The sequence below is a fragment of the Lolium rigidum genome, chromosome 3 (assembly GCF_022539505.1).
Source record: "Lolium rigidum isolate FL_2022 chromosome 3, APGP_CSIRO_Lrig_0.1, whole genome shotgun sequence".
Classification (NCBI taxonomy): Eukaryota; Viridiplantae; Streptophyta; class Magnoliopsida; order Poales; family Poaceae; genus Lolium; species Lolium rigidum.
The window spans coordinates 117266934-117292864 of record NC_061510.1 but is presented as its reverse complement, the minus strand read 5'-3'; the positions used below and the strand labels follow the sequence as shown (position 1 = coordinate 117292864).

Genomic DNA, 25931 nt, shown 5'->3' with positions numbered 1-25931 from the left:
TTCCAAGATGTATTTCCTAAGGAATTACCTAGAATGCCACCAGATAGGGAGATAGAATTTACTATCGACCTAATTCCGGGAACAGCTCCCATTGCTAAAGCACCATACAAGATGGGGCCGAAGGAGTTAAAGGAACTCAAAGAAAAATTGGATGACTTGGAACAGAAAGGATTCATCCAGGAGAGTATCTCACCATGGGGATCACCTGTGATCTTTGTGGATGAAAGAGATGGAGGTCGACGGATGTGCGGAGACTACAGGAATTTGAATAATGTTACTATCAAGAAAAAGTACCCACTTCCTAGAATCCAAGATCTTTTTGATCAAGTTAGAGCCGCGGGAGTCTTTTCCAAGATTGATCTAAGATCCGGTTATCACCAGATAAAGATCAAGAAGGAAGACGTTCCGAAAACAGCCTTTGTCTCGAGGTACGGACATCATGAATATCTCGTAGTACCTTTTGGACTAACCAATGCCCCAGCAATATTCATGAATCTCATGAATAAAATCTTCATGCCATGCCTGGACAAGTTTGTCATCGTATTCATCGATGATATCTTGATTTATTCCAAGGATAAAGCTGAACATGCTGAACATCTTAGGATAGTGTTGCAAACACTAAGGGAACATCAACTCTATGCCAAGTTCAGTAAGTGTGAGTTTTGGCTAGATCAAGTAGAATTTCTTGGTCATGTCATTAGCAAGGATGGGATAGCAGTAAACCCAAGCAAAGTAGCATCAGTTCTGGATTGGGAAGCACCCAAGAATGCCAAGGAAATCCGAGGATTCTTGGGAATGGCAGGATACTATCGGAGGTTCATTGAAGGATTCTCCAAGATAGCAGGACCGAAGACTAAGCTGTTAAGGAAGAACACACCATTCGTATGGTCTGATGAGTCTGAGAAGAGTTTTCAGACTCTGAAAGAGAAACTCACCACAGCACCGGTGTTAGCAGTTCCGGAAGTTGGCAAGGATTACACCGTGTACTGCGACGCATCCAAACATGGATTGGGATGTGTACTCATGCAAGACCGGAAAGTAATATCATATGGATCAAGGCAACTCCGACCGCATGAAGTAAACTATCCAACACATGATCTAGAGTTAGCAGCAGTTGTCTTTGCACTCAAAACTTGGAGACATTTTCTCTATGGAGCCAGGCATGCTCAAGGGAGCATGTCTATGAATTGTAGCACACTGAATAGCACCAAAAGGCACTGGCTCTTGCAAACTTGCAAGGATTGCACACTGCAATCAAGCCAGGGCAATACATATGAATACACTTGAGTAATTGGCAAGAATAGCATCAAGAACAGAGGCACAGAGAAGCACAAGCACAAGCACAAGTGTGGATACAGTAGCAGTGGCCTTGGTAATCGCACAACAGCAGCAGATGCATAGCAGTAGAGTAGCAGTAGCTAGCATCCAGGATAGCAGCGAGAAGCCTAGCGAAGCATGCGCACAAGCAACAAGCAAGCATCGCAACGAAGCAAGCACAAGCAACGGCAGCTAGTAGAGCAATAGCAGACAGCACGAGATGGTCTCTCCATGAAGGGGAGTAGCCGCATCTCAAGCTAGGAGGAGAAGAAATAGAACACAAAGGAGAAGAAGGGGTGGCGCACTTACCGTGGTCGAGCAGATAGGCACGCGCCATGGCGGCCACGGCGGCACACGCCGCAGCGCGGCGGCGCCAAGCCAAGCCAGGCCATGGCGGCACCACGGCACCACCCGCACCATGGCGGCGAAGCCAGTGGCGGAGTCCAAGCACCGGAGCGCCAGGAACGGCGGGATCGAGCGGATCCCGTAACCCTAGCACCAGAAGGGGTCGAGGCCGAGAGCAGCAGGTCGCCCGCGTCAGATCGACGCGGATAGGATTGACCGCCGTCGTGGGGCGCGTCGATTGCGCACCATGGCGGGGGCCAGGTCCGGCGAATCTCGCCGGAATCGAGCGGCGACGGCGGAGGCGACGCGAGTCGCCTGAGCGGGCTAGGGTTAGGGTTCGGTCGCGCGTGAGAGGGAGAGAGAGAAGTGGGGCTGGTCGAGCCGGACCAGGCCGGTCGGTTCGACCTAACCCACTGGGTTGCACCGACAGGTGGGCCCAGGGGCATTTTTGCCATTTCACAATTCAATTAAAATACATAAACTTTGGAAAAGCACAATAAATATTTAAATAACTCTAAAAAAATAATTAAAATATGAAAATTGATCAGCATAAAATTCTCTACCTGAATAAAATATCAAAGGGAATTTTGAAGAAAACTAAGAATAAGTCTTAATTTGGTGATTTAAATAATCATTTAAATCACTCATATTATTTTCAATAATGAAAATTAGTTCAATAATGCCTTTGGACTATAAAAACACCTTGACAACATTTCAAGGTTGTATTTTACCCTAAACAGAGTATCCCTAAATTGTTCTTAGTATTAACCTTCCACATAAAATAATAAAACACCGAAAGGGGGAACAACCCTAAAAGCTGAATCATGCATAATTGCTTCTTTAACCATTGCCCTTATCGGACAATGATGCTATTTTCAGCAACAGAGGACAAGGGTCAGTCCACACCATCCAACTGCAACACTTTGCAGTGTTCAGGCAAGTTCATCGCTTGCTCATGTCATTTGAGTATTTTTACCACATTACTTGCAAAGTACTATGTTTATCACTATTGCATAAAAAACAAAACCACTATTTTCATAACTATGAATATGACTATGTGGTGGGAAATGGAACCATGGATTGTGTTGATATGGTGGAGGTTCCATTGCAAGGGTTTATATCCATCTAGGATTAAACAACAAATATCGTCCAGTGATTCTTGTGCCGTATAACCAGTGTTTACCATAAGATCTGGAGTGGGACGGAGTAGTCAAAAGTGTTTCCACCTCTCGTTCATCAACGGATGCTCATTACCGGGTGCACATGATCTCGAGAGACATGATGCAGGGGTGGGAACCCGTAGAAGTCCCAACGGTAATGAGGTCTATGATGGGTTGCAACTGCCGGCGTAGGAATGTATGGTAGAGCCCTGCATTGTTGTCGTGGTCGGGGCCCATCCTTAATTGGAGTAAGTGAACCGGCGTGGACCCAGGGTCGGAGATTGCAACAAAGGGTGGGTGTTCGAGGTAGCGGAGGAACATGATTGACTAGGACCTTATACCGGGCCTCACACCAAAGGAAGTGTGGACGGGAAAGATCTCTTATGGGTAAAGTAACACACCTCTGCAGAGTGTAACGAATCGTGACCAGTCACTCCTTGTTCCGGGATTTGGAACTGCGAACGCTGCCGGAAAGGAACTCCATGAAGTTCTAGTAAACCGGTGAAGGCTGACGGACATAGTTCTTTGAAATAAAAGCAACCTTTTGAAGAAATGTTTATCAAAACTTGCATTGGTATTAGACTTTCTGGTCTAATATTGTAGCTAGTGCATTAAACACCTCTTCCCTATAATGAACTTGTTGAGTACGCTCGTACTCATACCACTCTTAAATCCCCTGCTTAGATTGTCTGAACCATCTGGAGGAGGACAACGACAACCCTGAAGGAGCCGATATCATCGGCTACGAAGAACCAGATCTATCTGGAGGTGTCTAAGGTGTAGACTACCTCATAGTCTACGGAACCGTGGAGGGTTCCGGAGAAGGACAAGCTTAGACCGATAAGTAGTAGTAGTAGTATCCGAGCAGTACGAACCCTTAGTACTTCACTGCTCGAGGGAATAAATGTATAGCTTAGTAAGACTCCTGTATTATAAGTTAAGTTGGGTTCGCCTCGAACCCAGGAGTATCCCTCTTAGGACCCAGGAGGAGCTCCGAGATGATATGTACATATGGCTTGTAATAATAAATGAATGAGTTATGGACCTGCTATGTTCTGTTATACTACTCTGAGGGATGTAACATTTGCGGATTGGTACTTCGTGAATGTTATATCAACGACTGGCATACTACAACATGCAGTGGTATGCAGGGTCACCACATAGATCCTTCTCGAAATTCTAGCAGCACGATAGCGTGGTGGTGGTGGAGAAGAATTCATGCAGGGTTCGCCAAGCCGGCGCAGGAGTAAGGAAGGATAGAGGGTGGCAGCTAGGGTTTCAAGGGAAGGAGTTGGGGCAGCACCCTTTCCCCTCCCCCCTTTATATAGGGGAGGGTGCAGCCATAGGCTGCCTTGGCCCCTACTTTACCTCCTTGGGCTGGCCCACAGAGAGGAAACTTGACCCTCAAGTTTGGGAAACTTGACCCTCAAGTTTGGCTGGTTGGGCTTTTAGGGCATTGTGGGCCCAACCCATTAAGGCTAGGAAGCACCCCTTCGGCCCATGTGGCCCCTCCTGGGGTGGTGGGCCCACCGGTGGCCCACCAGAACCTTCTAGAAGCTCCGGTCAAAATACCGATATTTTTCCGAACCTCGGAGGATGGCTTACCTTAAATGAATCTTATTCTCTGGACCATTCCGGACCTTCTTGTGATGTTCTGGATCTCATCCGAGACTCCGAACAACATTTGGTCTCCATCTTATATTCCATATCTACTTAAACAACATCGAACCTTACATGTGTCACCCTACAGTTCGCGAACTATGCAGACATGATCGAGACACCTCTCCACCAATAACCAATAATGGGACCTGGAGATCCATAATGGCTCCTACATATTCAATGATGTATTTCTGACCGAAAGAACCATAAGCAATTGTTACTAATTCCCTTTATCGCGCGATATTTTACTTATCCGAGATTCGATCGTCGGTATCTCTATACCTAGTTCAATCTCGTTACTGATAAGTACACTTTACTCATTTCGTCTCATGACATCCCTTGTGACCTAGTCACATGCTTGCAAGCTAATTGAATGCCATTTCACCGAGAGGGTCAAGAGTATATATATTCGTCATTTGGATGGACAATTCTCACTCTTGATCCATGAGTTTTAACTATCACTTTCAGAGTATCCAATGACACCTTTATAACCACCCAGTTACGAAGTGGCGTTTGATGTTATCAAAGTATTCTTTCAGTGTTAGTGATTAACATGATCTCATGGTCAAAGAATTTAAGTTACTATGTTCTTGAGAGTTACAGCAAAATAAACTTAATGACTTGATCTGATTGCTATGCTTACTATGGATGTGTGTCCATCATATCATTCTCCTAATAATATGATCTTGTTATTAACAACATCCAATGTTCATGATCAGGAAACTTTGATCATCAATTAATCAACAAGCTAGTTTAAACGAGAAGCTTACTAGGGATTCCGGTTTAACACACATGTATTAATGTTTTCAATTAATACAATTATAGCATGGGATGTAAACATTTATCATGAAAACTAAGATATAATAATAACCACTCTATTATTGCCTCTCGGGGATATGTCCAACACTATCTAGCTGAAGAGATGAGAGAGATGAGGAGGAATCGGATAAAGACCATCTTTGTCCTGATGCTGCTCATTGTGACTGCATTTCTCGTCTATGTGATCGATTTTAGTTTAGATTACTAATTAACTAGCTTGTGTTCGATCTTCGGTTCTCACATTTGAGATCAAATAATAGTTTGTTACTGGTATAATCATATCATCTTATCTTCGGTTCAGACATTTAACATCAAGTAATGGTTTGGTACTGGTATAATCGTATCATGTGTGTATGTATTTCGTATCATGTGTGTATGTATTTCGTACTGCATATGTAGGTATGGTTTTTCGATAAAGGAAATATATTAATATCAAAAGATACCAATTACACCCAGCCTCTGCAAGAACACAACACCCTAACAACAGTACGGATGCACACGGCCAAAAAAGAGAAAAGAAAACTAAAAACTAAAAGTCTAGCCTGGACCAACTAGGAATAAATTTCACTTCCTAATCTCTAGACCAACTAGGGATACACATAGCCATAAGCCTAAAGACTAGCACAATACCCGTGCTTTGCTACGGGAAAACAAAGTATTCACGCATGTATTTAGTAAAGTAATTAAATTTTTGTATTATTCCCTCCGATCCTAAAAATGTCGGAATGGCGATTTTGTAAAATAACCCGCGAGCTTTTTCTTTATCGACATGCACTCCTCCCCAGTCGTGAGGGACGGCCAGCATCATCTCACCCGCAATCGCTGGCCTCTCTTGCTGTGTTTGGTGCTCCCTCCTCCCTTAACGCTCCAAGTTGAGAACGGCGGTGCGCCCACATGCAGGAGGAGACCCGCCGCCGTTGCAGCGAGTTTGCACGACCGAGCGCGTGTACATCGTTGGGCGCCGCTCCGTCGAGCTCGCTTCACAGCAACGTCGCGCGCGTGCCCGACGATTTGTTGCCCACCTCCACGGGACGCACCAGGAGGAGGAGGTGCTCGGCCGCCAGATCCCATTCCTTCCTTCCCTATGTCCGCGATCTAACGAGGAGGAGCTGGATGGAGGACACGAGTGAGAAAGCAGCTCGATCTGGCCAGCCTTAATGCGGAGGCGGGCGAGGAGCGATCGATCTGGCCGGCTAGAACGCGGAGGCCAACACGGAGGTAGGCGAGAAGATCGATCCGGCTCTCCAGCACGGAGGTGATCGATCGACAGCAACGTCGCGCGTGCCCGACGATTTGTTGCCCACCTCCGCGGGACGCACCAGGAGGAGGAGAGGTGCTCGGCCGCCAGATCCCATTCCTTCCTTCCCTGCGTCCGCGATCTAACGAGGAGGAGCTGGATGGAGGACACGAGTGAGAAAGCAACTCGATCTGGCCGGCCTGAATGCGGAGGCGGGCGAGGAGCGATCGATCTGGCCGGCTAGAACGCGGAGGCCAACACGGAGGTAGGCGAGCAGATCGATCCGGCTCTCCAGCACGGAGGTGATCGATCGATCCGGCCAACCATCGCAGAGGCGGGCGATCGATTGATCGATCCGGACGTCCAGAGTCTAGCTGATTTTTTCAGATTCTAGAAGGGCTTAAGTGTAAAACGTTAACTATATTAAGCATCCGATAGTTTTTTCGGATCGGAGGGAGTATTTAAAACACGTTTTTAACATCATACTATTTCGTTGAGCTCTATCACTTGAGGTGTTGCTTGATTTTTATGTTCCTAATAGTTTGAATTGATTTGCATCATCATGATATCATCTGGAGATTTTTGAACTTAGAAATTATATTTCTAAGACCCTATTTTATTTTGAAAAATGGTCTAGGGGTTATAAAACCAGTAGTGCGCTCTTTTTATTTGAAATAAAAAAAAAACCAAAATCAACATTTTGTACGTTTGCAAAAACTGTCTTAAACATAAGATTTAAAAAATTCAAATAGCTACTTCCAAACCTCTTTTTTTTTTTTCGTTGGTGGAAGGAAAAAGGATGTAACATCCCAGCTGGCCAAAGTCCCAGGCTGTCTACCCCTTCCACCTAGGCAAAATAGCCGACCAGGCCTTGCCGACCAGGCCTTGCCGACCAAACCTAGATAACCAGTTAACCACCCGGCCATCCCATCGTTATTTTCATGTTACACCCTTGCCTCCATTTGTACTACCTCCGTTTCAAGGAATAAGGCGTCCTCGTTTTACGAGCTTTTTATTTGACCAAGAATTACTTTAAATAGATACAAATTGTTTGTATAAAATTAACATCATTAAAAAGTACTTTTCAATATGAATCCAACGATACTATATACATATAATATAATCAAGATTTTGTTGCTCAACTTTTATGGTCAAAGTTCGTCTTGGAATACGCATGCGCCTTATTCCTTGAAACGGAGGTAGTAGAACGCAATCAAGTCCCCATAACAAGAGGCAGGAGATGTGCTCGATCTACTGACCCAGCTCTCTTCTTCACCCGGTTGTCCCCATTAATTGCACGCTCCTGCCTACACCATTGTCGGCCTCTGCAGCTCCAGCACCGGCAATCAGCCATTCCTGCGGTGTCTCCTCGCTTAGATGTTCCCCGTCCTCGCATCTCTCATCTGCTCTACGCTTGGATGGTTCGTCGATCATAGCACACGCGAGCGACGCCCTGCCTCTGATCCAGAATAAGGAAGGAAGGCGAACGGTGATAGAGTGCATACGTCCGGAGGCAATCGTCGATTAGGCAAGGGGGGCGAAGTAGTCGCGGACGCGGACGCCGGGCTAGCACGACGCCGGTTGGGCGCTGATGCAGTCCAGGACCTCCCGGTGGCACCTATAGTCTGTAGTCTATGTTTCCTTTTCAAGAACTTTTCGCCGCTCACGCACGGGCAGCGAATCGGTATTTTCACTTGGCGGTGGCAGACCTTGTAAATATGCTCCCGGTTTTCTTCATGTACGATGAATCGATCTGGTTTTTTCTCTTTGCTGGTTTTTGTCCACGGGATTGCTAGATTGCACGATTACTGGGAGGGTTCGCTAGCGACTTAGCATGAACGGTTTTTTTTTACGTACCATGTGGTTTTTTTTTACCTACGGACACCACCTATTGCAAACTAATAGTAAAGAAAGATAAATTGCATGAGTACCAGGTCTAGCCTGGACCCCCTAAATTTAGGTCCGTGAGGATTTAAACTCTGGTGATGGATTTGTACACCCCCAACCAGTTAAGCTAGGCTGGTAGCTGACAATATGTGTTTTCAACTTTGTGACAAACAGCGGTACCCAGTAACAAAGTAGTCCTAAAATTTCATAAATAAAGTTGTTCGAAAATAGTGCAGCATGAAAAGGGAACTACCGGTCTCTAAGTCCAAAGGCAAAGCGTACACCATTTACAGCTGGAATATTATTGGAGCTGGCAACACTGATACGATCGTAAGAAGGGAACATGGTCAGTGCAGCATCCGTCGCTCAAATGCAGCGCCATCAGACGAGCGCGCGCCTCAGAGCACGTCCGAGAGCACGTTGGCGGCGGCGGACAGCGCGGCGCCGGTGATGGCGCACTGCACGACCTGCTCGTGCGACGCGTTGTCCGAGGTCAGCGCGAGAGCCGCGCCGGTGACGGCGCCCGCCACCGCGCTGTTCTTCCAGTCGTGCGTCCCGCGCACCTCCGTGAGGCCGTAGGTGAGGCCGGAGTGCATCCCCGCCGCGAGCCCTGCACGAAATCAATCTCCAACATCAACAACGCTCGACAGCTTCAAGAACCGGCAGTGACAGAGTAGAGGAACCACTGTTTCCTTACCCCACTGGAAGGACTCTTTGCTCACGCCTTTCACCTGAAGAAATTAGGAACAGAAAATATCATAAGGAACAAGTAATGAAAGAGGCTGCAATTTCGTAGCAAGAAGTGGGATCTGCTCGCGTACCATGGCCTCGGCTGACTTGCTGTTGTTCGAACCTCCTGTTACCGTCACAAGAAAATAAAAACGAACAGACTGTGAATCAACTGAACTCGGTATATATATCGATCAAACGACCGATCGATTTCCATGGTACTAGAAGCTGGCTAGTGGCGTTACCCTTGAGGTCCGGGAACGTCCGTTTCCTGGTTCCAGTTGCATCCGACACCGATCCGGTGACCCCAGACTCACCTGCAGAAGCACAGACAGGGGACCAACAACAGAGTGAGCTAGCCTAATCCAGTAATCCTCTACTAGCAGGTAGACTGACCAGCAGCTCTATCTTGAGTAAATCAAAGAGCTAGTTCTATCGACGTTAGCATGAATGATTTGTCTGTTACCCTCGATGGCCATGAAGTAGGAGTCCCGTGTGACGGCCTGGATCGCGCCGATCTGTCATTGCAGGAGAAAATGTCACACGCTTCGAATCTTCAGTTCATCACAAAGTAACCCACCACAGGATACAGAATACCGTGCAACGTAGCAGAATGGAGAGCGAGAGAGGCGAGGAGAGGGTTCATAACTTCATACCCCGGCGGCCTTGACGAAGCTGTCGGCGACGCGGTTGAGGAGGGGGTGGCCGAGGTCGAGCATCCAGTTCTTCTCCAGACCGCGCACCTCGTCCACGAACTTGCGTGTTTCGCTGGTGTTCATCTTGCTCTTGTTTCCTCTGCTCTCTGCTGTTAAGCTAGTAGCTAGGCTATCGACGGGAGAATTTCACGACCTGCGCCGGGAGAATGATAAGTACGGCAAGGGGCCAAACAAGCGAGTGAACTTTGAAGCACGGGGCAGCAGCGCTCGCTAGGTAACAGATGGACAAGGAGACATGACACGTACGCCAGCGACCTAGACGCGTGCCGGCTCCAGGTTACTCGTGGCACTCTTCTGGAACATGCTCTAGTGCGCTTGTGATTTACGAGACCTGCCAAATCCAAGGTCTGATCTGTTTTCCAGCACTCCGATAGCATCTTTCGATGGTATATTTTCTCTCTTTTAGTATCCCCGATAGCATCTTTCATGGTATATTTTCTCTCTTTCGATATCCATGGCTCGGGAGGGGAAGACAATGCAAGGAGCACTGAAATTAATCCATTTTTTTGCCGGCTAGAGTGATGAAATATCCTTTCTCCGTCTGCAAATTTGGTCAAATTTAGCTTAAATATGGATGTTTCTACATAGAGCTGTGTTACGGTGATTGGCAAGTGCTACCGAGTACTACCCAGCACTACCGCCGCGATTAATTATGTCCGTCCGATCAGAGAATTTAATTATGCATTTTAAATTAGCATTCCAGGGGTATTATGGTAAATGCGTAGGGGTATTACGGATCTTTTGAGTAGTCTACTTAAAGCTCCATTGCTAAATATGGCTAGTTGCACGTGAGATAACTGAACCAAATTTTTGGCGTGCGATATTGCTTCACTGTATCTGGCAGCACTCTAGTTTTTCTTGCCAAATCTTGACAAACCTGCAGAGTGCGGTGTCATCAGTCTTTTGATGCAAGCTCATAGGAAGGAATCATCCAGTGGTCACAAGGAATGCATGAGGTATGGTCCGGTGCTGCCACAAACGGTGGAACTTGATTCTGGAGAATTGGAAAAGGTTCTAGATCCTATGCATGAGGTGCACCGAAGAAAAGGCTGAAGCCAAAGAAGCATAAAAGATCTAACACAAAATACTGCTATTGCAAGGTGGAGGGTCACAATCAGCATAAATACGCCAAGTGGATAGAGGTAGTAAATCAGTCAAAAGTTGAATTTTGCATGTGGTTGACTTGCTAATGCAGTGAGTGGAATTTTATTGCCTTTTTCTTGTGCAGGACAATAAGCTGACAGAACCTTATTAACTACAGCTCTCTTAACATTTGTGAAGTAATGATCCAGGATTATACAAAAACGCTTAATACATATGTGAAGGAATACATGAGGTATGATCCAGTGCTGCCACAAGCTTTGTCTTACATATGTTTTGTATAATCATGGATGATTACTTCACATATGTTGTTAAGATTATGATGCTTAATTGTGTTATTAAAAGTCTCTAAACTGGTGTGTCTTGACTGTTAGCAAACAACCAGTTTTGATTTATTACTTTGCCACTGTCATCATGATTCTCAGAATTGGGAGGTACCATCTCTGTACTAATTATTTTGCAATGCTATATTACAGTTCCTGTTGGCTGTATCCATTGCCAGCTGAAGCAAACGGCTGCGGACGAATGGCTGTGTTGGTGCTACAGCTGCGGGCTACTCTGCTGCTATCCTGGAGTACCTGACTGCTGAAGTTCTGGAGCTGGCTGGGAACGCGAGCAAGGATCTGAAGGTGTTGCGTATCACCCATCACCATCTTCAGCTGGCCATCCATGGAGATGAAGAGCTGGATACCCTCATCAAGGGTACCATTGCTAGTGGGGGTGTGATCCCGCACATCCACATGCCCCTGATCGAAGTTATCCGTCCAGTTATCTTGAAGTAGCACAGGACATTTTTGCAACCGTGTGTGAGACTTCATATCTTTTAGCCTTTAGCTATGCTTCCAGATCGAAGTGATCCCTCTGTGTACTGCTTCCTGGTACTGCTTGAGTTATTTGGAACATTGTATTCGTGTATTCGTGTTCATTTGTTCACTTCGTGGTAGATCCTGAATGCAAAACCTTTTTTACATGCTTTGAGTAATTGTGGTGTTTTACTGAATCTAGCCGCTTACAATGTTAAATTGCACTGACATACTGGCTTGAGAGCTTGAGACGTGAAATTTAATGATGTTGCATAAAAAATGATTTCGTCTGGGCCTCTGGTTGCTCCCTACTGTGTTTCTTGTGCCAGATTTGAGAACACTTTGTTTGACAGATATTATTTCATGTTGTATTACTGCATTTGTATCATAATATATTGTGGCAAGTATACTTTAATTAGAACGTTGATAGCCATCCGTGGCCGCCACCAGCGAGGCATATCAGTAATATTAGTATACTCATTTACTTTATTATACTCCAATAAAAAAATAAGATTCATTACCAGTGTTATTGCATGAACTTACACAATGATGCCAATCATGTGCAAGATAATTCAAATAAGCTATATACATAAGAGTGAACGATCTATACAAGCGCATGTGGTGAACATGTTCAAAGATTCAGCCAACTAGGCAACTATGCAGCAATTGGGTACATTTGCTACTTCTGTAAGGAGTGTGAGAATCCTTCTAAGCTAAGGAAGTGATGACATCTCCTAGGCACGAAAGTGACTTGTTAATATGCCCAGCCTCCTTCAATCTGCCCCTGTGTTTCTGACTTGCAACCCTCTCACTTCCCGCAAGATCTACCAAATGCATACAGCTGCAGCATCCTGACATGTTCTTCCCATTTACATGGACAGTCAAGATATTGCAAGAAAACATAGAAAATCAGTAGAAGCAAATATTGAAAGGGCATCAAATAACAATGATTACTAGCTAGGAAGATAATGCGGATGCATACCTGGGATCGACTGCTTCTATCGTACATTGTTGTTGGTCCAGAAGCATGGTGCTTTTCATTCAACTACACCAAATTCATAACATCAGCAGGGGACTGAACTGGGCACATCTTTGCATCTGTGATGTTGAACAAACCATTGGTTGAAGTCTAGCTGTCACTGGGCTTGCGAAGGGAAGAGCACGCAGGAAGTCAAATCCTGGGCCCCAACAGGTGAGCCCATACAAGGAACTATGAAGCTCACAGGGAGTGGCTGTCAAGGGTAGTTTCAGACAAGCTGCTCTTATAGCATGTGGCAATTTAGACACAGTCATGTTCTTCAATCTATGGCTATACTTTAGTTCTGCCATTTTCTCATATTGCTAGTAAATTTGTAATTTTAAGTTCTAACCGATCTGTAGAGTTGTTACATTTTAATGTAAGCCATTTGTTTGGCTTGACTATTCTACAAGACTACTCAATGCTGCAGTGTTGTTGGTGTGTTATTGAAAATTATCCTCGAATCTCGAGTTAAGCAGAACTTGCCTTAGTCTCCTTCTGTCCACCCTTGTCGTCAACCATTATGAGCTTTGGTGAAGACCCATAAGCATATCCCAATGAGCAATATATAAGTACAGTGCTATATTGTATGTTTACTGCTCAGCTGCTCATTATCAGCCTTAAAACCATCATTTAACATCCTAAAGAAGTTCTATAATCTTGTGGAGTGTAACAAATTAAAGAGAAAACATATGCCATGCATGTCCAATAAATCAATAGATACCATGATACACTTAGCCTAATTATTTACTGCTAAAAACTTATTCTTAAAAGTAGTCGATGGCAATCAACAGGTAGTAGGATCAATTCGTTCTTAACCAACGCTTTACAGTGGTTTTATTCTTAAAGCAAATGGCATTCAGAGTGATAGTGAATGTCAGAAAACGAGTTTGAAACTATTGCAGCATCCCTACTGAATCTATAATTCTAGATACAGGATAAATCAACAAATAGTAGCTCCATCTAGAACGTGGATCCATTGGCCAAGCAACCATTCTTACTGCACATGGCCATCAGTACATTTGCAACTCGGAGACTGAACCAAAAAAAAAATTTGCTGCACTGGACCGGACGCACCTGATAATCATGTTCAACGCCTCCAGTACCTCCAACGCGTCGCGCCGGCATCACACGGCGTGCCGGCCACCCGCAGCTTCGACACGGTGCTTGGCGGCTACCGCCGGCTCAACCACCTCCGCCTTGGCCCGGCGCCGCACCGGGATGCCGTCTGAGAGGCGCTCTGCTTCCGACATGTAGTGCCGACGTCTAGTCGTCCGGCGGCCCCGAACACCAGCAGCTTCTACGCCGCGCCCGGCAGCTACAGAGCTCCACGCCTCGCGGACGGAGAACAAATAGTGTGCGGCACGGCACAAGGCGCGGCCGCCGGACAGCACAGTGCCGGAGTGGCGGCCGGAGAGGAACTGCTGGAAAGGGGATTTTCCGCAGGGCTACAGGATGGCGGTGGTGACCGAGCGTGGACGCGGCGAAGTGGGACGCCGGCGGGGAGGGCGTAGCGGCGGGCGGTGAGAAGAGGGCGCAGGCGCCAGGGCAGCGACGCGGGAAGGGGACATGGCGGCGGCGGCTTCATGTCTCGACGGGAGAAAGAAGTCCATATAACCCCCCTAACTATTCGGTTTGGAACGCTAAACCCCCCTAAGTTTGGATTGGATCACTTAACCCCCCTAAGTTTGCAAAACCGGACAATTAACCCCCTCCACCCATCAAGAGCGGTATTGACCGGTGGTTTAGCTGATATGGACAGTGGTAATTGACAGCGTGCAGTACCAGCAAGGATGGGAAAAGTCAGACCGCAGTGCTGCTGCTGTGATGGTTTACCTGCCTGACGATGGCTTCAATCGAGCCATGGAAAAGAAGTTGTCGATGGACGATGGGGAGTAAACTAATCGTGCTGCAAGACATTGACTTTTCCGCTGCTGATTCAGCACAACGATTTACCGCCGACGCACCGCATCTCCCCTGCAGCGCCCTGGCTTGCGTCGTCGCCCGCTGCGTCCGGCACCTCCAGCAGCGTTATCATGTTCAGGCACACAAATCATTCTATCTAGATCAATCGAACAGAGTTAAACTATTAATTCCTTGAACCCTCAATCAAGCAGGAAAGAGTAAACTCACGATGTTCATGCATAATGTCTAGGAAATCTGGAATAGCCAGAATCCACGATTCCTTTTTTGTGCTTGCGGCTGTGAACTGCAGCTAAGGAGAGACACAGAGTCAGAGGAGAAGGAGAGACCGATCAAGAATTTTCCGTGAAATAGTTTGTGAGCCTCATCTGCGACTGCTCAAGAAGCGCAGCAGACAGCTGCGCAGGCCCGCGGCGGCCGGCGCGGGTAAGTCGCGAAGTCGTCATCGCCAGGTCCGAAAAGATCCTCCATCTCTTAGCCCTCCTCCTCTCCGACCTCATGGACCTCCAGCACGGACCCGATTCCGATTGCCGCCGGGGCTGGGCAACCCCTCCTGCACATAGCTGATCTCCTGCTCATAGGTGGCCGCCGTCGCCCTCTCAGACGAACACTACCGCCGAGTCAAGCGCCGCCGGTGAGGGAGGCCCGTCCCGGATGAAGGAGAACAAAATTCAGTTACCTGCAGGCCGCAGCTCCTTGAACGTGCACTAGTGGCCCCTCCCGAAATGAAACACCTCCGGCACCACCGGTGGCGCGTGAACTGCCGCGCCATTGCAGTTCTCGCTGCAGCTGCCCTACGATGACGGCCCGCGGGATGCCTGCTTGGATGCCCTTTAGGGCTTTGATGTTCGCGGCCTCCGGCGCAAGGCGAGGAAGTAGAGGATAGAGGTGGACGGGGGCGACTGGCCTCCGCTGCCGCCGGGGCGCAAAGGTGAGGAGGCGATGCCACGCTGGAATAGCTGTCTGATGTCCACGTCAGCAAAACCGCCTGCAATAGTGCTAAAACCACCGTCGGGGGGGTTATTGTCCGGTTTTGCAAACTTAGGGGGGTTAAATGCCCCAATCCAAACTTAGGGGGGTTTACTGTCCCAAACCTTATAGTTAGGGGGGTTATCTGGACTTCTTTCCTCGACGGGATGGAGACTGAAGTCAGAGAGTTGGGAGATGCCATTGCCATCTGAACACGAAATTACCTAACTACCCTTCTATCAAATTAATATAAACCAATAATTCTAGTACTTTCATGTACTTACCGCTACTTACTTTCCAGTACTTTCTGGTACTACTCTTTTTTCTACCGTCAGATTAAGTAGCTTCAACGGCTCCTAAATTACCCAACCATAGTAAAAGTTGTATTCTACATATATATAAGTGGGTAGGTTCCCATTTTAGAATAAAAAACTGCATTCCAGATTAAGTGTGGCAAATTTGATCAAATTTAGTCCAAATACGGATATATCTAGCCATAATCTACTGTCAGTACACGTGTTTTTTAAAAAAACTACGACACTTAATTTGAAATCAGAACGATATTAAATTACACGTCAGTATATGCTGTGCACCGAAACGCCTCTGGGTTGGGGTTGTCAGCTTTCTTTTTTGCTCTATAACTGATTTCACGCGAGTAAGATGGTGCTATAATTTTTCTGGAAACGAGTCACCGAAAAATCAGTCACAGCCTTTTCAATTCGATTGCATCTGCCTTACAAAACAAATAAGGAGTAGTTAGTTACATGGATCACTCTAATTCTCAAATGAAGCAACAGCTGACTGTCGGTCCAGCAAACAAGTTCATAACACATATGGTTCACCTCCCAAAACTAAAAGCCATACAAGATTTCCGGAGTTTATTCCTCTGTTGATGCTAGATGCTGCGCCTTAATTATGGGTTGATCCCAAGCTGAACGCGCCAATCTTCAAGCTGCTTTTTTACTTGTTCTGAACCTGTAGAACCGTAAGATATGAACTTGTTGACGGCATTTTCGACGCCCAAATAGGCGTAGACGTCCCTCTCAAAGACAGGGTGAACTGCTTTCAAGTCATTCATTTCAAGTTCTGTCAGCTGACAGTTCTTCGACACGCATAGAGCTACACACCTCCCAACTATCTCGTGAGAAGTTCTGAATGGGACGCCCTGCCATGGAGAAATACAGAATAACTCAGCAAGAGAAGTAAACAACGGAACAGGGATACCTGGAGCTGCACAGAGCAGCAACAAAAACTAAAAGAACCAGTTAATTTGCGATGCTCTGGGCAAAAAAAAATGATTGCAGGATGTGGGCTAGTTCTTATGTGAACTCCTCGTCCAAAGTTATGTTCGTATGTAAAGCTACGGGTAGTTTGGACTAAGGAGAGGAAACAGTGTTTACCTTCTTCACAAGATAATCTGCTAGTGTTGTTGCATCCAGATAACCAGCAGGCAGTGAACTTTGTATTCTTTTTGAGTTAAAAGAGATATTCTGAGCAAACTCACTACATACTTCAAGCATTCCTAATATGGCCTTCACACTGTCAAACAAGGGTTCCTTGTCTTCCTGCTCAGAAAAGAAATTTTCAGAATTAACACACGAAAACAAGCCTGGGCCAACATGCTTCTAAATATTTTGAGCAAACTAACCACATACTTCCAAGCATTTGTAACTATTTAATAAGAAAGAGACGCACCTGTAGATCACGGTTGTAGGCCTGAGGAAGGCCTTTGCAAAGGACTAGGACAGTCATGAGATCACCAATAACCCTGGCAGATTTCCCACGAACAAGCTCCATCGGATCTGGATTTTTCTTTTGTGGCATAATGCTGCTTCCAGTTGAAACCGAGTCACTTGGTGTCAAGAAGCCAAACTCCTCTGATGCCCACAAGACCCACTCTTCGCCAATGCGTGAAAGATGAACTGCAGCAATTGAATTGGCAGCAAGAAACTCCAATACAAAGTCCCGGTCTGATACTGCATCAATACTGTAGAAAAGATTAATCAAATGCCGAAACAAAAAAAAAAGTGGGATCAACCCAAAAGGAAGAAATCAAAGAAAAAACATAGTTGGCTCAATTAAATTTTTTTTCGCTTACTCTAACAGTTAAGCATTGAATTTCAATTGAACAATGATATTCCAGCACTAAAGCTGGGAATGGGAGTAGCGGCCAGATAACGGAGCATGTCAATCAAGTATAACAGTATAAACAAGCAAATTAACAAGAACTGTGTATTTGTGCTTCTGCATAGTATCTCATCTCTTTACTATAAATAACCACAAAATGATAAGGTAGTCAGGCCCAAATTTTTTACTTAGCTTACTTCGGTAAGATCAAAGTGCTCACGTGCGCTTGCATATAAAGATAGAGAATCATTTTAGAAGATACACAATATCTAAGGGTGTTAGGTATGCAACTCACTAAACTAATTCTATCTTCGCAGCAATTCAAGCAAGATATAGCACAGACAGCATGCTATCTACTTTACATGTTCGCAAAGAAAGCAAGGATGTAAGTTACCTATTCTTCATTGGAGCAGTAAAGTTTAAATCTTTAGCAGTTTTGAACCTATCAATGGGAAGTCCAGTTCCAGCCAAAGCACAAGCACCAAGAGGGCAGAAATTCACTCTTTCCCTGCAGTCGATCAGCCGTCCTGCATCACGCTCCAACTGCGCAAAGTACAAGTAAAAAGAACATCAGATTCATTTCCAGTTATATTGCCACTCCTGGGACCACTTAGTTCAGTCCAAGGTGGGCCATGATCCCACCTAAATTAAAATTTCACCTCAAAATATATGACTTATTCTGCTTATACACTAATCACTCAAAGACTAAGTTGGTGAATGCTTATTAGCACAGCTTCATTCTAAAAGGAATGAGGTAGTAATATTATCTGACAATTAGTAAACGTATCTGAAAACTTGTTACACCCTTTGCACAAGAAACATATCAAGAGGTTGGCCATAAGATGCAAGATTGTAAGCTTAATTTTTCGTTGCGTGTCAAGCTGATCTGACCTGGCAGATAGTGGTGAACAATTCAAAAACAGCGTAGACTATGGAAAAGTACGAACCAATGCATATGGTGCTCTTCATTCACGTTTCAGATTACATAACAATTTGTACAAAGAAAAAAAAAAGGATGTTTCCTTTGATACTGTACAGATGGGCTAAGTTGAATGTTCACTATAACAAGAAAAAACTTATGTTTTACACAACAGATCCTCTATAATCATTTTCAATAGTAAAAAAACAGACCTAATGTGGCAAACAGTACTAACTCCTGAACAATTCTCACATTAACTATGATGAGTAGTGGATCAATTCAATTACTAAAGTAAAGGGGGGATTCAGAGATTTGTTTACATTGTAGTTACAGAAATTAGCCATGAATAAGACAGACAGTCTGTGAAATAAGAGAATGTGGGTACCTGTTCAACATAGGATAAGAGAAGATGTGGCAGCAAAACAGGCTGTGCCCTTTGAAGATGAGTATAACCAGGGACAATTAAGTCAACATATTTTGAAGCTAACAAAACCAGAGACACCTGAAAAAAATAAGAATTATGTTGATGTTATCAATAAAAAGTGTCTAATAGAGAGACGCCATGGAAGAGTTGCCAGAAAAAGGAAGAAATCAAGTGTTCCTATCAACAAAGGGGGATATCTTACAATATTATTAATTATCAGAATAAGTGAACATATGATAAATTAGATCCAAAACAAGAATAAATATTCGAGTTCTACCTAGCAGAGGAGCCGTTTATGCACAATGAAGAACAGCCTAAGAAAAATGTCCACTTATCACAAAGCCCAAGAAGGTGTATTCTACCTTACTCTCTCTTGAGAGTGGAGAAGTAATCTTCGGAGGTTATTGCCCACAGAAGAGCATTACTCAAAAAAGTCGATAGAAATAATTTAAAAGTTCAATTAGCTTTCGTACAAGCCAAGGTGGTGTACCAAACCCAAATAATAAAAATAGCAATGGATCTAACATAGATCATAACACAAAGTAAAGAATCCATAATGCTTAATGACATCTTCAAGAGCATAAAGCCAATGAATGCAACACCAGAAAACAAGATGTATATTCAGACATGTTCTAAGCAGAACACCATGAACATCACAAAGTGAATTCAAGGGAAAACCTGAAACTGTTTGATGCGAATCAAAATCTTGTCAATAGCATCGCGGCACCACAACCTAAGATCCGTCACGATTTGGTCGTTGCGGCTCCTAGCAGTATGTAGCTTCTTAGCCGGCTCACCGACCCTCTCAATCAGAGCCGCCTCAATGTTCATGTGCACGTCCTCCCTGTCCTTTCGCCACTCAAACTTGCCATCTTGAATCTGCTTCTCAATTTGATCAAGGCCCTCCAAGATGATATCCCTATCACCAGTCGTTATCAAACCCTGCATGGCAAATGATTCAGAACGTCCAGTCAGATATGGTGAGCATTAGTTCAATCAACATCTACCAAAAACCTAGAGGAAGGTGCACTAATTAAATATTTGGCAAAAATAGTGTTGAGCAAACCTAAGCCCCGAATTTGCTAAAAGATTAAACCCTTAATCCAAGAATCCTTCAACGTGATGCTTCAAATCAAGTTAGACCATTCTCTAGCAGATCCGGACCACACCAAAGGCAGTACAACGAAGCTAGAAATTTCATCGAACACATTACGAGCATAACATCATCAGCAGGTTAAGCTCAGATTGACAGAAGAAAACCAGAAGATGCTTCGCTGCGGACTCGTCCAAGCAGAGAACTAACTGGTCGAAAATCTAGGCGGTCCCAATACCGCCGAGGTGGAGCGCGCATAAGGTACCTACCTGGGCGGCGAGCATGGAAGCGTGGGCCTTGCTGCCCATGATGTCGTACTTGTAGAGCTGCCAGTCGTAGGAGATGGACTCGGTGAAGCGCTCGACGGCGTCGGTGACGCCCTCCTCGAAGCGCCCGCCCCAAAGCTTGGACTCCTTCTTCTCGTCGCTCTCCGAGGACGCCATCGAGGTAGAGGCGGCCGCGACGGCCGGGAAAGCGGCGCGGCGGCGGAGGGCGACGGCGCGGTGGGCGGATAAGGCGAGGCGGGCGCGGGGCAGGGAGGGAGGCGCCGGGGAGAGGAGGGATTGGGAGGTGGCGGCCATAACAGTGACGCCGATGTTCGCGGCGGCGCGGCGGCGCGGTCGGGTGTAGCTGGGTTCAGGCAATTGGGAATGGACAGTAGATTGGGGTTCAGGCAATTAGGGGTTAGCCTGGACCCTATTTTATTCTTCAGCTTGAGTGTTAATTTTAGTTTTTCTAAGCTAGAACCTAGATTCTTTTATTTTTCAATCGACAGGGGACTTATAGAATTTGACAGTAGTTAACACTCAAATTAAAAAAATCTGATGTGAAACTATTGTACTCCCTCCATCTCATGAAATATATATCGAAAGTTTATCAAACTTTAAATGTATCTACATACTAAATAGTAATACATCTAATTTTTTTTTAAAAAACTTCCAAACTAAGAGAGTATATCTGTTTATGTATATCCTACTAAAAAAAGACGTTTCACCCTGCAAAAAAGGCGTTTCAAAGCGAAAACTGTGAACAGAGATTGAGCTACATGTAGCTCTTTATTTTTAAAAAATCGAAAATCATAGTTTTAATTTTCAAAAAAATCTGAAATATATCCTAGACGTAGGTATATAATGATGAAATCTACAAACGTGTAAATCTCAATGTGAAATTCTTTGTATTGTAGACTACACAAAAATGAAAAAATCTGGCAGGTTTCATAGTTTTGAAATATGCACTATTCACTATTCTCAGATCCACACATTTATCATTTTTGTGTAGCATAAACTACTAAGAATTTCATATTAAGATTTTACATATTTGTAGATACCATCATTGGGTACATCTAAGATTTTTTTCAAATTTTTTAAAAACTTATAACTATGATTTTCGAAAATTTCAAAATAAAGGGCTAACGGCCTCCATTTATCCACTCTTGTTTCGAAGTTCAAACAAAAGAGGTCTTCAAACGATCGACAAGCCAGGGAACTTACCGTGTCGGCGAGCATGTCAGCGTGGGCGCGGCTGCAGGCGATGTCGTGAGCCCACAACTCATTGGCCTCCGCCATCACAAGAGGCTCGGAGAACCGAGCGCCGGTCCCGGCCTTCTCGGCATTGCCGTTAAGCCACAGCCGCGGTGCCTCCCTGACGGTGGCCTTCACCGCCACCGCCACCTCCCTGTCCGCCACCATCCGAGGTTTCACAGGTCTTTGGGGCGACGGCTCGTTGATGAACTCCAGCGACGACTTCATGGACGACTCCGCGGAGTCGTCGATCGAGCTCTCGACCATCTCGATGAGCGCGGCGTCGTGCGCGGACAGCCGGTCGCCCATCGCCACCACCTCCACGATCTGCAGCCCCTCGACCTGGTGCTGCTGCTGCCTCTGCGGCGTGAACGGCGGCCACGCCGAGTCCGTCGACGGCTGCTTGCCCGGCGGGCCCGGCGGCGCGGGTCTCCGATCGGGCGTCGCCGGCGAATTGACGTTGCCGGTCTCGGCAAACGCGGGTGAAGGTGGCTGCGTCTGTGTCACCGTCACGGCGGGCGTGCTCTCCTGCGGCGCCGGCGGGGAGCGGGGCGGATGCGTCACCATCGACGGCGCCGGCGTGAGCGGCTGGCGGCGCGCGTTGGCCTTGCGCTCCTTCTTCTTGCTGCGGAAGCACGAGCGGATGGACGGGAGGCGCGCCTTCCTGTGCTTCTTCTTCTTGCTGTTCTCCGGGGCGTTGCCCATGGAGTAGACGAAGAAGGACGGCTCCTGGCCTTGCTGCTCCGTGCCGACGTCAGACGAGACCCTGGATGGCGCCGCCCGGTTCCGGCTTTTGCTGCGGCTGCGGCTGCGTCCGCGGCCCCGGCCGGGACACCGGAACAGGGACCTCAGTGGGTTGAAGCAGCATGGCGTGGAGGGCTTGCCCCCGCTGCCGCCGCCGCCGCCAAGGCACTTGCACCGGGTGCGGCGGTGGGACGATGACCGGCCGCGAGGCGTCGACGACATGCCTGCCGGTAGATGTCTGGAGCCGGCAGCCGGAGATCGCGCCTCTCTTGGAGTTTGTGTTTGTTCGTGGGCTCGTGGCGGTGCGCATAGGTTTTGGAGCAGGATTTTGTTACGCGCGCGCCCGCGTGTCCGTGGCTTACGTGCACTGCACTACCTGCATACCTCTGCAGCCATGATCGTGTGGGTTGCATGATGCGTGGTGAGCTCGTTTGAAGTAGTGCCGCTTATTCGGCTGCACGATTATGATGATTAATTCCGTTGATTACTCCCGGAAGAAGTCAAATTATTTGCGACAATTAGACTAGAGAAATCATGCTGCTTTATAGTACTCCCTCCTCCTAGGAAAAAACAAAAGTATCACAGCTCTTTCTGGATGTGAATGTACGTATCGGCGACGTGTTTTTTTTTTTTTCTGAAATGGATGGAGTGGTAAGATATTATCCAGACTGTGGATTTATGCAGGCAACAGCTCCCAAAAGATCATCTGCTACTTGGAGAGCGGTTGTTGCTGGCCGTGAAGCCTTGGAACAAGGGCTTATTAGTCGTATTGGGGATGGCTTCCTTACATTGGTCTGGAATGACAGGTGGATTCCTGGAACTCGGACGATGAAGCCATCGATCCAATTGGGCAATGGCAATGATGTAGAAGCTATCAATTTAGTCGCTGAACTAATTGATCATGACATTGGCTCCTGGAAAATTGATATGGTCAGGAACAACTTCATTGCACCTGACGCTGATGCCATTCTGAATATCCCTCTTAGGCGTGCTGGTGGGGAGGACTCCTGTGCTTGGTCTTTGGAGAAATCAGGCGTGTATTCTGTAAAATCTGCTTGTCGTGCTCTTATGAGTCGCAACGAGCAAGCTGCTCTAGACGAAGGGACGATAACCGAGACATCATCGACAGAAAAACAGATGTGGACTATTCTCTGGAAATTAAATGTGATGCCAAAGGTACGAGTCTTCGGTGGAGGGTTCTCCGTGGCATTCTTCCTGTTGAGGCTACGGCTGAAGCATCGACATATTTCTCAGCTGAGCAGATGTAAAATCTGTCTCGCCAAAGATGAAGACCTTATGCATGCGCTGATCACATGTGATCATGCACAACGGTTTTGGACTGAAGCACAAGGATGGTTTGATTTTGCTCTCCCAAGACTTCATTGTAATGTCCCAGGTTTAGAGACGATCGAGGGGTAGATTTTAGAAAGGGATGTGCATTGCATTGTAATTTACGGGGAAATTTCGCGTTTTTAAACAAAAACTGCATCGAAGGGGGACAAGTTTCTCTCTCGACACCTTACGGGGTTAGGGTTTCGAGAGTGCGATAAACTTGCTCTTATTCAACTAAACTAGGGTTTTGGAGAAGAGAGAAGGGATGTTGCATCACAAACTTAAGTTGCATGATTGAATTCAAACCTAAAGTTGAATTTGAATTTCAAATTCAAACATCAAATTGTTATCTCATAATTCAAACTTGAGATAATTCAATAAACAATTATCAATAATCAAGAATTATAATTAATACAACAATTATGAAAAGCTCATAAAGGAAAATGGGAGCTTTATTGATAATCACATATAATACAATGTCATTTACAATATCCATAATAGATATATGATATATTACAACTCATTATACAAATTGGGAAAAATAGAAAGGAATATAAAAAGAAAAGTACAAGGATAGATTCTATCCTAGATACTACAAGATCATCTTCATTTGATCTTGGACTTGATCATCTTCGGATCATCTTAATCAGCTCACTTATACCACGTACACAAGCACAACAAAGAAAGGAATTATGCCAAGTGGCATTGCCACTTGGCAGGTGAGAAAGAAAGGAAAATTGGGGATATGGATCAGCTCTGCCGAGCTGATCATCTCCAAGCCAAGTTCAGAGTATCAGGTGCACACACACACACACAGGCAGCTCACACTGCATGTGTGCATGCTTATACAACACACAAGCCGGAGAGGAGTCACCAAGGGAGGCCGAGGCCAAGGCTGTCGATCGGTGATGCAATGGCTGGGCATATAAAAGCTTTTCCAAGCCAAACCCTATCCATTTGATTCGGCCATCGACGAGGTTCCACTTGGTAAGAACATAAGAACACAAGAACACAAGAACACAAGAACAACCACTGCTTGTTCAATGCGCTAACTCACCACGACCATTGAATCAAGCCCCACCGGATCACCGGGAGGAGCGGGGCAAGTAAACCAACCACAAGATCATCACGAAGCAAAACCTCTACATCAACAACTCATCTAGGAGGCTGGAGTGAGGTATAAACAAGATCAACCTGGGCAAAACTCTGTTTTGCTCATAAATAAGCATGTGCATAAATATACACAAGCCAGAGGGTATTGTTACCCTGTGTGCATCATCATTTGGTGATCAAACCATTTGATGCTGGCAAAGAGGGAATTAAGCCAGAAGAAATCATCCCAGGGAAGAAATGGTCAAACCCACTGTATTAACACCGAGATAAACCAAAGCATCCGGCAAGAAAGATTCACGACTAGCCTACCCAACTCACCTAGCACTACATGGTTTGCTAACCATCGGGTAGATAGGTACTTGTGCCTATTCTAGATTGTCAACGACAAAGAGCACTGGAAATCCAACAAGGATTGCCCGGTGATGCATCCACAAAGCCACCACAAGTCACGAGAGGGGGAGCTACCCATGACGGCATCAAAGAGGCTGCCGGGGCTACCTCAACCCATAACCAACATCTTAAGCCACCACATCATCACCCGGTAGGGTTCGGTAGAGGGCTAGGGTACACAGGCGAGTGTTGGCATCCATCTAGCCCTGTCTCATTTAATAGGATGATCACAAGCTGCAAAGCAGCTCACATCACTTATCCACTTCAATAAAATTTAGGCAAGCTGCAGATAAGTGAACTAAACAAACAAATCAAAACACCGGGGCTTTGCGGTGATTCAATAGATCACCTGCAAGCAACGACGATTGCTTAAGCCAACAACGAGTACACACCGGGCTCGGCCTGTATGAAGCTCAAATAGCACTCGGTTGAGTACTAGTGAATCACGAGAGAGAAGCACACACTTGCTCACAAGCAAGTAATGATCAATTGATCATCGGAGCATCACTTGCTCTTGCTACGAGTCACCACGGCCAAGCATAACATCAACACATGAACCGGACAATAAGATCAGCCACGGGACGGG

General features: G+C 46.0%; 2 protein-coding genes and 2 long non-coding RNA genes across 4 annotated transcripts; 1 reads left to right on the top strand and 3 right to left on the bottom strand.

The window, feature by feature from the left end:
- Positions 1-8822: 8822 nt before the first annotated feature.
- LOC124698073 (outer envelope pore protein 16-2, chloroplastic-like) lies at positions 8823-9932 on the bottom strand. Its single transcript, XM_047230594.1, has 6 exons — positions 9810-9932; positions 9620-9671; positions 9399-9470; positions 9246-9277; positions 9122-9155; positions 8823-9034 (listed from the first exon to the last, which is right to left on the bottom strand). Exons 1-6 carry the CDS (start codon positions 9930-9932, stop codon positions 8823-8825), a joined length of 525 nt encoding a protein of 174 aa, XP_047086550.1.
- A 676-nt stretch (positions 9933-10608) lies between these two features.
- Positions 10609-11974, top strand: LOC124698072. The gene is made up of 3 exons (XR_007000877.1): positions 10609-11011; positions 11098-11205; positions 11447-11974. It is a non-coding gene; the product is annotated as an uncharacterized LOC124698072 (long non-coding RNA).
- Positions 11975-12258: 284 nt separating this feature from the next.
- Positions 12259-13926, bottom strand: LOC124698071. Its single transcript, XR_007000876.1, has 2 exons — positions 12756-13926; positions 12259-12634 (listed from the first exon to the last, which is right to left on the bottom strand). It is a non-coding gene; the product is annotated as an uncharacterized LOC124698071 (long non-coding RNA).
- Positions 13927-16368: 2442 nt separating this feature from the next.
- LOC124698070 (argininosuccinate lyase, chloroplastic-like) lies at positions 16369-20842 on the bottom strand. Its single transcript, XM_047230593.1, has 7 exons — positions 20516-20842; positions 19832-20095; positions 19115-19231; positions 18205-18353; positions 17379-17670; positions 17084-17248; positions 16369-16848 (listed from the first exon to the last, which is right to left on the bottom strand). Exons 1-7 carry the CDS (start codon positions 20825-20827, stop codon positions 16597-16599), a joined length of 1551 nt encoding a protein of 516 aa, XP_047086549.1. The 5' UTR covers positions 20828-20842; the 3' UTR covers positions 16369-16596.
- Positions 20843-25931: the final 5089 nt, after the last annotated feature.